General features: G+C 47.1%; 1 protein-coding gene across 2 annotated transcripts in view; it reads right to left on the reverse strand.

Moving 5' to 3' along the window:
* PGRMC1 (progesterone receptor membrane component 1) overlaps window positions 1-13,877 on the reverse strand; it is a 43,445-nt gene extending 29,568 nt beyond the window's left edge. The window contains exons 1-2 of one of the 2 annotated variants that reach the window (XM_068251085.1): window positions 13,780-13,877; window positions 3,965-4,288 (exon numbers count right to left, since the gene is read on the reverse strand). In XM_068251085.1, coding sequence (XP_068107186.1) covers window positions 3,965-4,238 — 274 coding nt within the window. In that variant the 5' untranslated portion in view covers window positions 4,239-4,288; window positions 13,780-13,877. Of the gene's footprint in view, window positions 1-3,964; window positions 4,289-4,541; window positions 4,647-13,779 lie in introns of those variants that run through there. The other variant, XM_068251084.1, reaches the window with a different exon arrangement.
* Window positions 13,878-14,239: the final 362 nt, after the last annotated feature.

A 14,239-nucleotide genomic window follows, 5' to 3' on the forward strand; every position in this document is an offset into this window, starting at 1 on the left:
AGCATTAAAGGACAACTGAAGTGAGAAGAATATGGAGGCTGACATATTTATTTCCTGTTAAACAATACCAGTTGCCTGGCAGCCCTGCTGCTCTATCTAAATCCCACCAGAAATAAGCATACAGCTAATCTTGTCAGATCTGACAATAATGTCAGAAACACCTGATCTGCTGCATGCTTGTGCAGGATCTATGGCTAAAAGCATTGGAGGCAGAGGATCAGCAGGACAGCCAGGCAACAGGAATTACTTAAAAGGAAATACATATGTCAGCCTCCATATCCCTATCCCTTCAGTTGTCGTTTAAGTGCAATGGGTAGTATCCATGGCATGCAACAACAATCCACTTTGATCTGTGAATGTTCAATAACAAGAAATGCAATTTGTTGCTAGGACTGTGCTTTGCTCATTGAACAGTTTATTGAAAAAGAACATATAATTATTAAAATGTCTCTCTTAGAAATACTGGAAAATTAAGCAACTTTAAATTTGCAGAGTCTCACGGTTCCAGAAACGGAATCATTGTTGCACCTCTGTCCCCCTATTGTTTTTTTCCTGCGCTGTCTGTCCTCTGTCTTAATAACAAGGACTGATTCCTAGCTCCTGACACTAAGTACACACTGTAGATTTCTGTGACCTGAAATGATCCTTTGTGATCCCATTGGCCTCAATTCACTAAGCTTTATCAAACACTTTATCAAACATTTGATAATTTACCTCATGGGTAAAATCTAATTTTGAATTCGCTAAGGTGTTATATAGTTGTCGAATGTTTTATCGATAAAACATTCATTAAATCTATAACACCTTAGTGAATTCAAAATTAGATTTTATCCATGAGGTAAATTATCAAATGTTTGATAAAGTGTTTGATAAAGCTTAGTGAATTGAGACCATTATTGTGTGACAGCTCTCCGGCAGTCCCTGGACTTCAGCCCAACATGTTCTATCCTTTAGTAGTCAGGAGGAAGCAGGAGCAGGATATGTCCTGCAGACAGTAGCTACAGCAATTGGCAGAGTAAGATATTAAGGTGGCCTTATCGATAATTCCTGTCAAGATCCATCAGATTCGATTACTGTGATTAAATATGCTAGAAATCGATGCCCCAAATGATACCCAATTGATCTTCGGCCAAAACCAATTAAATTGGTCGGTCGCATTGGATGAAAGATATCACTAGAGCGGCAGAAGGTCGGGAACATGGAGGTTTTTGATTTGGGGATGACCGAAGTACAGAGTGTTCAGCACCGGCTAGGACAATTTCCAATAAATTTTATGCTGAAATCTATAGGAGATCTGTCTGCAGTGTGTGGGCAGGCATTAAATAGCTCTCTGATCAGCAAGGGATCTATCCAGTGGCATAGCAATAATGGTTTCTACTACACGGGGTGCAGTGCAATCATCGCACCGCAACTAAACCGCCACTAATGTAAGTCAATAGAAGTCATTGACGCGTATTACCTGACGCGATGCGGCGCAATCCGACGCAGGGGAAATTATGGATAGCATGCTGCAGATTTACGAAGCCCGCATCCAAGTCCCCATTGCCGCTAATAGGAAGTCGCATGACGTCACGTCGCATCCGGTTGTTCGGACAACAATGGAAAGTACCTGCCGGGGGAGGGGGGCATGCGAGGTGGCGATCGCCTCGCATCCACAACGCCAGTGGAAACAGGCCCTATGGGATGCAGAGTAGGGATGGTCAATTAGATGCAAATAATTTTGAGTTGATGCAGGATTATGCAAATTTTGTATGCAAACTTATGCAGCTTGAAAATGGACCAATCAAATTTTACTTCAGTACGATTTGACTGGTTCATGTTGAAGCTGCAAACGTTTGCATAATACTGCATCAACTCAAAATTATTTCCATCTCATTGACCATCCCTAATACAAAGGTAGCAATTGCTCCAGGGTCCCTGGAATAGAGGAACCCTCCAACTGTTGCATTAGCTCTTCATTGGTGCTATCCTAGTTCTGATCACCTCTATATATGCTTTGAATAGTAATAATTAACAAACTGTTCACCTCCCCTGCTTAACCACTTGAGGACCACAGGCTTATGCTACTTACACACTTGAAAGATTAATGAAAGATCACAGACCAATTTTACCACGTTCCATGTAGTATGAGAGCCATACTTTACACAGTCTATTCTATTGAGCTGAACTCCCCATCAGATAAAAATCTTTGCAAGATGATGTGCACAAAGATGCTGCACACATTCAAAAGATCAGTATCTGCAAAAGATCAGTTCCTGCAAATTCATTTCATAGTCTATGATATCTGCAGATCATCATACACACCTTGTTTAACAGACATTCATCTGCAGATCTGAAGATCCATCCTGGTGGATCTGATATGCAGATGAATGTCTGTTGAACAAGGTGTGTATGAGGATCTGCAGATATCATAGACTATGAATGCATTTTGCAGGAATGGATCTTTTTCAGGAACTGATCTTTTGCAGATACTGATGTTTTGTATGTGTACAGCATCTTTGTGTACAGCATCTTGCAAAGATTTATATCTGATGGGGAGTTTAGCTCAATAGAATAGACTGTGTAGAGTATGGCTCTCATACTACATAGAATGGGGTAAAATTGGTTTGTGATCTTTAAAGTGTGTACGTAGCATAACACCCCCCTAGTGATCAGGCTATTTTTTACAATTTAGCACACTGCAACAGTGTCCTGCACAGCAATACAACTTAGCACACAAATTAATCTTGCCTCCTTTTCTTGCCACCAACAGAGCTTTCTGTTGGTGGCATCTGATTGCTGCTGCAATTTTTTTATTTTTTTTATTATTAATTTTTTTTTAAATAAATGTCACTATATTCCTTTTATTTTTACCCACCCACTATCCCTCCTCCCCCGAGAGATCCAATCAGTTATCACCTCTCATAGCCATCAGCCTATGAGAGGGGATCACATTGTGAGCCACTCGAGAGGACAGCTTTGTCACTAAGCTGTCCCCTGTACAGCGCTGCGCTAGATCGCAGCGCTGTACAACTGAAAAAAATCCCACGTTTTTATATTTCTGACAGCCTGCTAGCCATAGTCGCAGGCTAGCAGGCTGATGTCGGAGCTCCGCTCCATCACTCAGCGGGGATACGGAATCCCCCCTAATCTCCATCCACCGCTCTTGACGACGATCGGCATTAGGTGGACCTGAGGCTTCCACCCTTCCGTCGCTGATCGGCATTAGGTGCTCGGGAGGGAGTTTTAAACTACTCTGACACTGCAACTGTTCTAGGCAGCTCCATGTCAATTGCTTGAGAGGGCTCCAATAAGGAAACAGCACTGGGGCTCCTAGCTCCTTAGCTGCACCACTGGATCTATCTGAAGGTTGATCTGGTGGCAGATAGAAAGGTGTATGGTCACCTTATACTAAGTACACACGTTGCAACTTCCTGTCAGATTGACGCGACGCCCCAATCATTTCTGACTTGTCAGATTGCCTCCCGATCGATAATGGGATTGGTTTTGTAAAGTAATGATCTGAAAATGAATCCTGCTATTGATCTGGAGCAGTTTGGATGTGTACACACAATGCAATTTCGCATCAGATTACCCGCCAATCTGACAGGAAATTGCATTGTGTGTATCTAGTGTTAAACTGTTGCTCAAACTGATCACAAAGGATGGTGTCCCCAGCATAAAAATCAGCTGAATCACTAGTGACCCTTGAGCCACTATTTACATTTTCTAAGACCAAAGTCCACCAGTACAGATAAAACTGGCCATAAAGTACCATTTTGTGCAAACTGGTCCTGTCACACACCAGCAGGTGGCGCACGTGCTGAATGTTGACACTGTGCCAGAAATAAAAAATAAATAAAAGTCCTAAAGAACTATAGCTAGTATACAATTTACAGCAATAGACAGTTTCTCACCTGTCCCTGAGGAAAATAATTTCACATGCTTTTTGTGAATTCATAAAAACATTTCTATGACTTCTCACCTGGTCCATAAAACTTCTTCCCCCTTGTGACATCAAACACTTTGCCGTTAATTGCCATGAGAATTCTGGGATTCTTTTCACCATCAAATTCTTTAAGCTGAGCCATTGTAAAGTCTCTCCTCTTCATCTTGGGCAAACGCTCTTCTTGATTCTCATCTGAACTGTCAGTTTTGTCTCCCCTCACTATCTTGTACAGCAAATAAAGGCAAAGTAACAGCAGACATATATTTAAAGGTGACGTGAAGATCTCCTGTAAAATGCCCTCTTCAGCCATGTTACGTTTTGTAGAGTCAGAGCATTCAGTTCAGCAGCGATCCTTACTACCTGCAGAGGAAAACAAACAGTACACTGAATAATTTATGCAGAAGCATTGATCCTGTGCAGCAAGCTCTGTAACCACAATAGAGAATATGCCATGTGAGCAGAGATAGCAACCCGCACTGTACAAGAGGAAGAGGGAGCAGCAGCACATAACACAGCAGTGAGGTTACACAGAAAGAAGCTACAGATCTAGCATATAGATGAAAAGAATATCATTAGATTTCTCTGTGGAAATGCAGAGATTCCTTCTACTCACTCAGAGCTGCAGTGAGTCTGCTCAATGCCTGCACACTAAACACTGCCTCCAGTGTGTCACTCCCAGCTCCACAGACCTTGGCTGCACACCAGCATGATTGGCTAATACTGCATTTTTTTGTTGCAGGAAGAGGAGCTTTTTTTTCTACTTCCATTTGTTCCAGGTCAAATGTCGCTGGATAGAAATTTCTCAAGATTTCTCTTAACCTTCAAGCATGTTCAGTTTCATGTAGATCAAATCTAACTATTTATAAAAGAACTCCTAATAAACTCTAATAAAATAACTCTGTTAAGCTTGGCACACCCAATGCAATTATTTCAGATCCTAAAGCTGAATACTCATTACTCGACGGAGGAAGATGGATCAAGCAATGTCCCCCTGATGATGAGCGTTCCATGATCCATCTTCTGGCCGGCGGAAAACACGTGACGTCACATGCCGAGCGCGAACAGAAATTCAAGCGATCGCAGTACTTTGCGCTGAGTCATTGGGAATCTAAAAAAGAACCAGAGATCAAAGCAGTGAAAGGTTTGCTACTTACCTGGGGCTCCCTCCAGCCCCATAAGCTGGTCTGAGTCCCACGCCATCCACCCGCAGTCAGCGGTTCAGCCTTGATCAGCCCTGGTAACAGCTCAGTTGCGTCCAGTCTGGGTCTTCCGCGCATGTGTGGGAGGTCTGGGCATGCAAACTCCCTTTAACAGTACAGCGAAGCATACTTTTTATCGACTGTATGCGTCACTGTATGTGATACAAGACGCAAATAACGTTTGGTGTTGCTCTCCCGTTTTGTTCCTGCTGTCACAGGTTATGCAACACAACACCAACTGTGAACTGTGAACATTTTTTTGTGCCCCTCAGTCAGCTGGCAGCAGGTGACTGTCAGTAATGGGAATGCTGCAGCAGGTTTTTTCTCCTGCGTGTGTGAAATGCACTTCGATCTAAACCAGTCCATTGATTAACATGAGCTGTCACATCTGGTGTGATTGTGCAACCAATAAGTGGGAACCTGCTTTAACAGAGCACCACTTCTTTGTAAAAAAAAGTGATGGTGATGATCACATGAAACGTAAAAGCAATATAAATATGACTATCACATCCAACTGATACAAAGATGTAATGTCAATTACATCAAATTTCTCCTCGGAGCCGGAAAAACAACCCCTAGCCTCAACATTGTCCATTTAGTGTGTAACAGGTGTGGAGATATATTGAGGTGCTGATGATATTAAGGATAACAGGAACATATTCTTTCATTTTTTTCTGCCAGAAGGGAGCAGGTTACCTTGAGTTGCTTGGGACAAGGAAATGGGTGATTGTCTTGACCATATCAGGTGCTTTGAGTCTGTATGCAGTTCCTCTGAGAGTGCTAATGGGATTATCTGCCTGACTGTTTGAACTCAGGAGACGGCCCATTGTCTCAATACACAAAGCCAGAGGACCAGAGTCTGGAGACTAACACAGGAACGTTTGAAATGTACATGACAGGCTATTAGAAATGGGTGAAGTCCTGTTGATACCATTTTTTACCTGTGGAAATTAAATCATTAGTGGAGGTGCTATAGTACCCTTTTCATGTATGTGGATCTCTGGAAATCCCATTTATGTCTGAGAACTGAGACAGGAAAAAGCCGTAATCAAGTTTTCACCTGGAGTTGAAAGGCTCACTTCACAATCTTTGATGTATGGACTTTTACCTGGAAATGGAATATGTCTGAGATTTAATTAAAACCTAGTTCCTCCCCTCCCCAAGGAAGTTGCAGCCTACAGGCGTAGCTCAGAGTATAAAAAGCAGAGGCAGATGCCTAGTGACTGTCTTCTCTCGGAGGTAGCGAATAGCTAGGGAGGATCGCGACTCCTGGTCGAAACGGCGTCCTCCCGTCAAACAACGTTCTAACCTAAGCTGGTAACGTTTTTTTTAATCCCCATTTTTATTTTACGCAAATATCCGTGTGTGTTATTTTTGTAACTTTTATCTTGTAACATTTTTACTTTGTTTTTTGTAATCTTTTTGTATATATTAAGTTCTGCATTGTTCTATGTTTTTCTAGAATATTAAATTATTATTTAATAAGTTTGACTTCTGCCGTACTAAACTAACACTCATAGCCTAGAAGAGACTGAAGTGTAACCGTGTATAAGTTCATGCCTAATTGTATGCTTGAGCAACACTACCGTATGAAATTGTAATTGCATTGTGTGTGGGGGCGTTTGTCATACGTTGGCCTAAGCGCGCAGCTGACCCAACGTACGAACAACGCCAGTGCGAGTAGCGACAGCAGAGTGGCTAACAGTATCGTTCGGAACGACTGTTAGTGGGTCTTTGCTTCACGACAGTGTAAGATTGCAACTGTGTGTGTGTGTGGGTGCGTGGCGTTCCCGTATTTGGCCTAAGCGCAAAGCTGACCCAAATACGAAAACGCGGAGTGCGCGCTGCGGACTCGACAGCAGAGTGGAAGTGTCTAGCGAACCGCTAGTGGTGGCAGTGAGAGGTGTTCTGAGGGGTCCCAGCCGTGTTTTAGCTTGACTAAGGCTGCTTCCCCTCTCAATCTGTTCAAACCCGCAGTCGGGAACCGTATACGCAGGCGTGCCGCGGGCCGGTTCCTGACATAATTGGCTGGCAGTGGTGGCATCGTTTAGTACATTAGTACGCAGTTTAGCTTGCTATTCTGAGTACTAAAGGCTGGAAGCTTGCTAGAAGCAACTAGCCTACAGAAGTCTACTCAGTGCAGAATCTATATACGTTTTTTTTTTTTTTGTTCAAAGATACACACTTGGTGTTTGCTTTCCCCTCCCCCCTTTTTATTTTTTGCAACACGATGGCTCAGAAAGCATCCAGCTATGCAAGGCAAAACAAAGAGATACTACTCAACCTGTGTGAGCACAAAGGCATCGAGACGGTGAGCGGCTAGACTAAGGAGCAGTTAGTTCGTGCGCTCGAGGAGTATGATGAGGCAGAGCGAGCCCGTGCTTCAACGTCAGCGGATGCAGCTCACGACACGCCAGAGGAGGAATCGCTCCCGCCACAGAATGCGAGTGGAGACGATGTCCTGGACGATCCACCAAGCAGGGAGATGCCATCTCTGGAAGCTGATCTACAGCTACTGAACTCGGCTGATCCTGAACTGCGCCTAAAGCTGATCCTACTGCACCGACAGGCAGAGGAGGGAAGAGCTGAACGGCGATGCCAGGCCGAGAGTGAAAGACGCCAGGCCGAGAGGGACAGACTCCGGGCAGAGGAGGGAAGAGCTGAACGGCAACACCAGCTGGAGCTGGCTAAACTTCAGCAGCAGAACCGGTCTGCTGGACCCGCAGAACGCGAAGGTGAGCGAGTCCACAGAATCCCCCTGGATAAGTTCCCCGCTATGGACAAGGACTCTGACATAGACACTTTCCTACAGGGGTTTGAAAGGACTTGTCGGCAGTATGGGGTGCCCCGTGAGCAGTGGGCAAGATACCTCACACCAGGGCTGAGAGGCAAGGCCCTGGAGGCGTTTGTGAGTCTCCCCCAGGAGGAAGAAACAGACTTTGAGGCAATTAAGAAAGCCATCATTGCACGATACCACCTCACGCCAGAGGTGTATCGCAAACGTTTCAGGACAGTGCAGCGAGGTCCTAATGACAGTTACCTGGATCATGCGTGCAACCTGCGCACTGCCTTCCAGCAGTGGGTAAAAGGACTGGCTGTTGAAACCTTTGATGCCCTGCAGGAACTGATAATAAAAGACCAGTTCCTCCACACTTGCCCTGTTGAGGTCCGGCAGTTTGTACGGGACCGAGAGCCAAAGACCGTGGATGAGGCAGCGAAAGTTGCTGATGCCTACACGTCCAATCGAGCATCTGATTTTCGGAGGACTACGACGCCCAGCTGGAAGGGAGAAAAGCCTGCGAGACCTTCTCCTCTGAGCACCCAGCGAAGCCAAGTCCAGCAGCCGCCTGGAGGTAGAACAACCACCGTTGACACTCGGAGATGTTTTGCCTGTAACAAACCGGGTCACATCAGTGCTACGTACCCAGAGAAGAAGAAGGAAGCCCCAAACTCTGGCGGGGCCCGGAATGCGTTGTGTGCCACCAGGAATGCAGGTAGCTATGCAGAGAATCTGCAACCTGTCACGGTTGGGGATACAGTTACCACCGGTCTAAGAGACACTGGAGCAGAGGTGACTCTAGTGCACCCCCAGCTTGTGAACCCTGAGGAGTACATTCCTGGCAAGACTATGGCTGTCAAAGGAGTTGGGGGCGTCACCCCCGCCATACCCACCGCCTTGGTCCACCTGGATTGGGGGGCCGGCAGCGGAATGAAAGAAGTGGGGGTAACGGATGCCATCCCCACGAACGTTTTGTTGGGTACTGACCTGGGACGGTTAGTGGCCCGGTATGAGCCTACTCCACACCCCATGGAGCCTGCATCCCCCGCAGAAGTTCAGGACTCTTGCAAGGTACTGTGTGATAATGCTGTGCAAGCGGGGAGTGCTGGTGAGGCCCCAGGGGCTACGGACTGTGTACTAGGAGCCAGCCCTAGTGAGTCTCCAGTGCCCAGGCCTGGAGGAGGACACGTTGTTACCATGAATGCAGATAATGTTGATGTAATATGTGATGTGTTGCATGATGACATGTGTACAGTGAATGCTCCGTCAGCAGCAGTGGTGACCCGCAGTGCTCACCGGGCTGCAGCAGACGAATTGTCCACTGAAGGGGCTGATGTCACTGGGTCGGGCTCTTCCACCTCAGAGCCTGGCTCTGAGGACCCAGAGGCCTCTCAGTTTGCCACCTTCCTGGTGCCTGTGGCCGACAGCGCTGAGTTCTCCGAGGCTGTGCGACTTGATAGCAGCCTGGAAGAGCTCAGGAGTCTGGCGGACAGGGCACCGGTGGAGGGCGACAAAGTGAGGGTGTACTGGGAACACGGCAGACTGTACAGAGAGGTTATTCCCTCTGAGCCGTCTGAGGTGGAGGAGGCCGACCGGCAGTTGATTGTTCCCCACAGGTACAGGGAGCAGCTATTAAGAATAGCACATGAGGTGCCCCTGGCTGGTCACTTGGGGATCCGCAAGACCAAATCCCGGCTTGCCCACAATTTTTATTGGCCCCACATGGGGACAGATATTGCTGATTTTTGCCGGTCTTGTGTCGCCTGTCAGCGGGTCGGCAAAGCAGGTGACACCGACAAAGCCCCACTGAGGCCCTTACCCATAATAGAGGAGCCCTTCCAAAGGGTTGCTGTTGACATAATTGGGCCTCTAGCGATACCCAGCAGCACAGGGAAACGTTTCATTCTTACGGTGGTAGATTATGCCACTCGCTACCCTGAAGCTGTAGCCCTGAGCTCCATACGGGCAGACAAGGTTGCGGACGCATTGGTGCGCATTTTCTCACGGGTCGGTTTTCCCCGTGAAATGCTCACCGATCACGGCCCGCAATTCATGTCGCGCCTAATGGAATGCCTCTGTAAACAAATGCAGGTAGAACACATCATGGCCAGCCCTTACCACCCCCAGACAAATGGGTTATGTGAGCGGTTCAATGGTACTCTGAAACAGATGCTAAGGGTGTTTGTTGAATCGCAAGGGAGAGACTGGGAGCGATACCTGCCCCACTTACTGTTTGCTTATCGTGAGGTGCCCCAGGCATCCACCGGGTTCTCGCCCTTTGAGCTATTATATGGGAGGAGGGTACGCGGACCCCTCGATCTCATTCGAGAGGTCTGGGAGGGGCAGGACATGGGTCCCGGGGTCTCCATAGTGGAATACGTTCTAAAGTTCCGGGAAAAGATGGACACCCTGGTGGGGTTAGTGCGAGAGAATCTGACTCAAGCCCAGGCCACCCAGAAGCAGTGGTATGACCACGGGGCTAGGGAGAGAGTTTATGAGGTAGGTCGCAAGGTATGGGTCCTAAACCCGATGCGACAGAATAAGCTGCAGGCCGCTTGGGATGGGCCCTATACCATACATAGGAAGATTAGTGATGTGACCTATGTGGTCGCGCTGGATGACCGAGGTAAGCAGCTGAAAACATACCATGTAAATATGTTAAAGGAACATCATGCTAGAACCGCTTGCGCTCTCCCTGTCTGCAGTTTGCTACCGGACGGTGAAGCAGAGGCCCTGGTTGACATCCTGGCATCCACCCAGGAAACCGACTCTGTTGCCGAGGTGCAGATCAATCCGGAGTTGACAGCAGAGCAGCAGGCTGGGCTATTTGATGTGCTGACCCTTTACCGTGGTACCTTTACAGCCCGCCCTGGTCTGACCAGCCTGGCTGTACACCATGTTGACACCGGAAATAACAAGCCGGTTAGACAGTCAGCCTATAGAGTCTCCCCTGAGGTTCAGGCCCACATCAGCAAGGAGATTGAGGAAATGCTGTCACTAGGGGTGATCCAACGGTCGCACAGCGCATGGGCATCACCTGTAGTGCTAGTACCCAAACGGGACCAGACCACTCGGTTCTGTGTAGATTATCGAAAACTAAATTTGATAACTGCGTCAGATGCTTACCCAATGCCGAGGGTCGACGAATTGTTAGATAAGCTAGCTGGCGCGCAATATCTAACAATCGTGGATTTGAGTCGGGGATACTGGCAGGTCCCTCTAACAGCTGAGGCACGGGAGAGGTCTGCCTTTATCACCCCCTCAGGTCTGTTTGAATTTAATGTAATGCCTTTTGGAATGAAAAATGCCCCGGCCACCTTCCAAAGGGTTGTAAATGGTCTCCTGGAAGGTTTGGAACACTGCGCTGTCGCCTACCTAGATGACATCGCCGTGTTTAGCGCCAACTGGAACGACCACTTAGCACAGCTGTCACAGGTTCTGGGACGCATCACTGCAGCAGGACTAACAGTCAAGCCTAGCAAGTGTCAGATAGGCAAGAAACAGGTACAGTACCTGGGACATGTGGTGGGGGGGGGGGAGAGCTTCGTCCAGATACTGGGAAGGTAGATTCCATTGTGTCCTGGCCCACCCCCCACACGAAGAAGCAGATTCAGTCCTTCTTAGGAACGGCTGGGTACTATAGAAAGTTTGTCCCCAACTACAGTGCCCTCGCCAAGCCATTGACAGATCTCACCAAAAAGAAGCTGCCCAAGCAGATTCTCTGGACGCCAGAATGTGAACAGTCATTCACAGCTCTGAAGAGGGCCCTAGCCAGCCCTCCCGTGTTGCAAGCGCCAGACTTCAGCCGACGGTTTGTAGTCCAGACGGACGCCTCAGCCTTTGGCCTAGGTGCTGTATTAAGCCAGGTAAACCAAACTGGGGAAGAACATCCCATTCTGTACTTAAGTCGGAAGCTGCTACCCCGGGAGGTAGCTTACGCCACCATAGAGAAGGAGTGCTTGGCAATTGTATGGGCCCTACAAAAGCTGCAGCACTATCTCTACGGTCGTGTATTCACCGTCGTAACCGACCACAACCCTCTTAGTTGGTTACATCGGGTTTCTGGGGACAATGGAAAACTGCTGAGATGGAGCTTAGTTCTCCAACAATATAGCTTCACCATTCAACATAGGAAGGGGAGCAATCATGGGAATGCTGACGGACTGTCCCGTCAAGCAGAACCAACAATGTAGGTGCTGGCAGGATAATCTGGGAAGATCATCTGCCTTGCACCAAGTTAACGGCGGAGGTGTGGAGATATATTGAGGTGCTGATGATATTAAGGATAACAGGAACATATTCTTTCATTTTTTTCTGCCAGAAGGGAGCAGGTTACCTTGAGTTGCTTGGGGCAAGGAAATGGGTGATTGTCTTGACCATATCAGGTGCTTTGAGTCTGTATGCAGTTCCTCTGAGAGTGCTAATGGGATTATCTGCCTGACTGTTTGAACTCAGGAGACGGCCCATTGTCTCAATACACAAAGCCAGAGGACCAGAGTCTGGAGACTAACACAGGAACGTTTGAAATGTACATGACAGGCTATTAGAAATGGGTGAAGTCCTGTTGATACCATTTTTTACCTGTGGAAATTAAATCATTAGTGGAGGTGCTATAGTACCCTTTTCATGTATGTGGATCTCTGGAAATCCCATTTATGTCTGAGAACTGAGACAGGAAAAAGCCGTAATCAAGTTTTCACCTGGAGTTGAAAGGCTCACTTCACAATCTTTGATGTATGGACTTTTACCTGGAAATGGAATATGTCTGAGATTTAATTAAAACCTAGTTCCTCCCCTCCCCAAGGAAGTTGCAGCCTACAGGCGTAGCTCAGAGTATAAAAAGCAGAGGCGGATGCCTAGTGACTGTCTTCTCTCGGAGGTAGCGAATAGCTAGGGAGGATCGCGACTCCTGGTCGAAACGGCGTCCTCCCGTCAAACAACGTTCTAACCTAAGCTGGTAACGTTTTTTTTAATCCCCATTTTTATTTTACGCAAATATCCGTGTGTGTTATTTTTGTAACTTTTATCTTGTAACATTTTTACTTTGTTTTTTGTAATCTTTTTGTATATATTAAGTTCTGCATTGTTCTATGTTTTTCTAGAATATTAAATTATTATTTAATAAGTTTGACTTCTGCCGTACTAAACTAACACTCATAGCCTAGAAGAGACTGAAGTGTAACCGTGTATAAGTTCATGCCTAATTGTATGCTTGAGCAACACTACTGTATGAAATTGTAATTGCATTGTGTGTGGGGGCATTTGTCATACGTTGGCCTAAGCGCGCAGCTGACCCAACGTACGAACAACGCCAGTGCGAGTAGCGACAGCAGAGTGGCTAACAGTATCGTTCGGAACGACTGTCAGTGGGTCTTTGCTTCACGACAGTGTAAGATTGCAACTGTGTGTGTGTGTGGGTGCGTGGCGTTCCCGTATTTGGCCTAAGCGCAAAGCTGACCCAAATACGAAAACGCGGAGTGCGCGCTGCGGACTCGACAGCAGAGTGGAAGTGTCTAGCGAACCGCTAGTGGTGGCAGTGAGAGGTGTTCTGAGGGGTCCCAGCCGTGTTTTAGCTTGACTAAGGCTGCTTCCCCTCTCAATCTGTTCAAACCCGCAGTCGGGAACCGTATACGCAGGCGTGCCGCGGGCCGGTTCCTGACAACAGGCAGCTGCCATTCTGTGTATTGTGGCAGAATGGCTGGCCAGGCAACCTGGTCTCAGGTGTGTGCCAGTCCACCTGAGTGGCACATGGCAGTTGCTGTATCTACTCAGCCTGGCTGTACCTATAGCAACAGCACATTAGCTTTGCTCTCTATAGTGATTTAAATAAGGGAATATGAACTTTTGGCAAGAAGAATAATAGAAAGGCTCACCATTTACAGCCAGCTACGCTAGAAAGACAAGGTCTTCCCCAGAAGGACACCGATGTCACTTGACAGAGGATCTAGAGGTGGCGATGCAAGGACTTTGTCTAAAAAAATACAAACACACAAAAAAACCCAACAACAATCAAGCTAGTGAAGGCAAAGTTAAGTGAGCAAAAAAATGCAAACATTAGAGTTAATACTAACTTTTAGGAGCCACTCAGTGCAGCCGGTCATCCAAAACACTGTGATTGTGGCGGGAACGTATGCATACATGCAGGGCTGAGTGTGACACAAGTAGGAGGCGTGGGGGGCAGAAAGTTGTTACTATTAGAGTACATTGAGCCCCATGCAGCAGCACTCCTGCAGGGTAGATTATTGTTAGGCAGAAGAGAAAACTTAGGAGAAAAAGTGAATTGCATATGGGCCATGGGAGAAATGGCAGCACATCCTAAAGGGGCCCATACAC

The sequence above is a fragment of the Hyperolius riggenbachi genome, chromosome 8 (assembly GCF_040937935.1).
Source record: "Hyperolius riggenbachi isolate aHypRig1 chromosome 8, aHypRig1.pri, whole genome shotgun sequence".
Lineage (NCBI taxonomy): Eukaryota > Metazoa > Chordata > Amphibia > Anura > Hyperoliidae > Hyperolius > Hyperolius riggenbachi.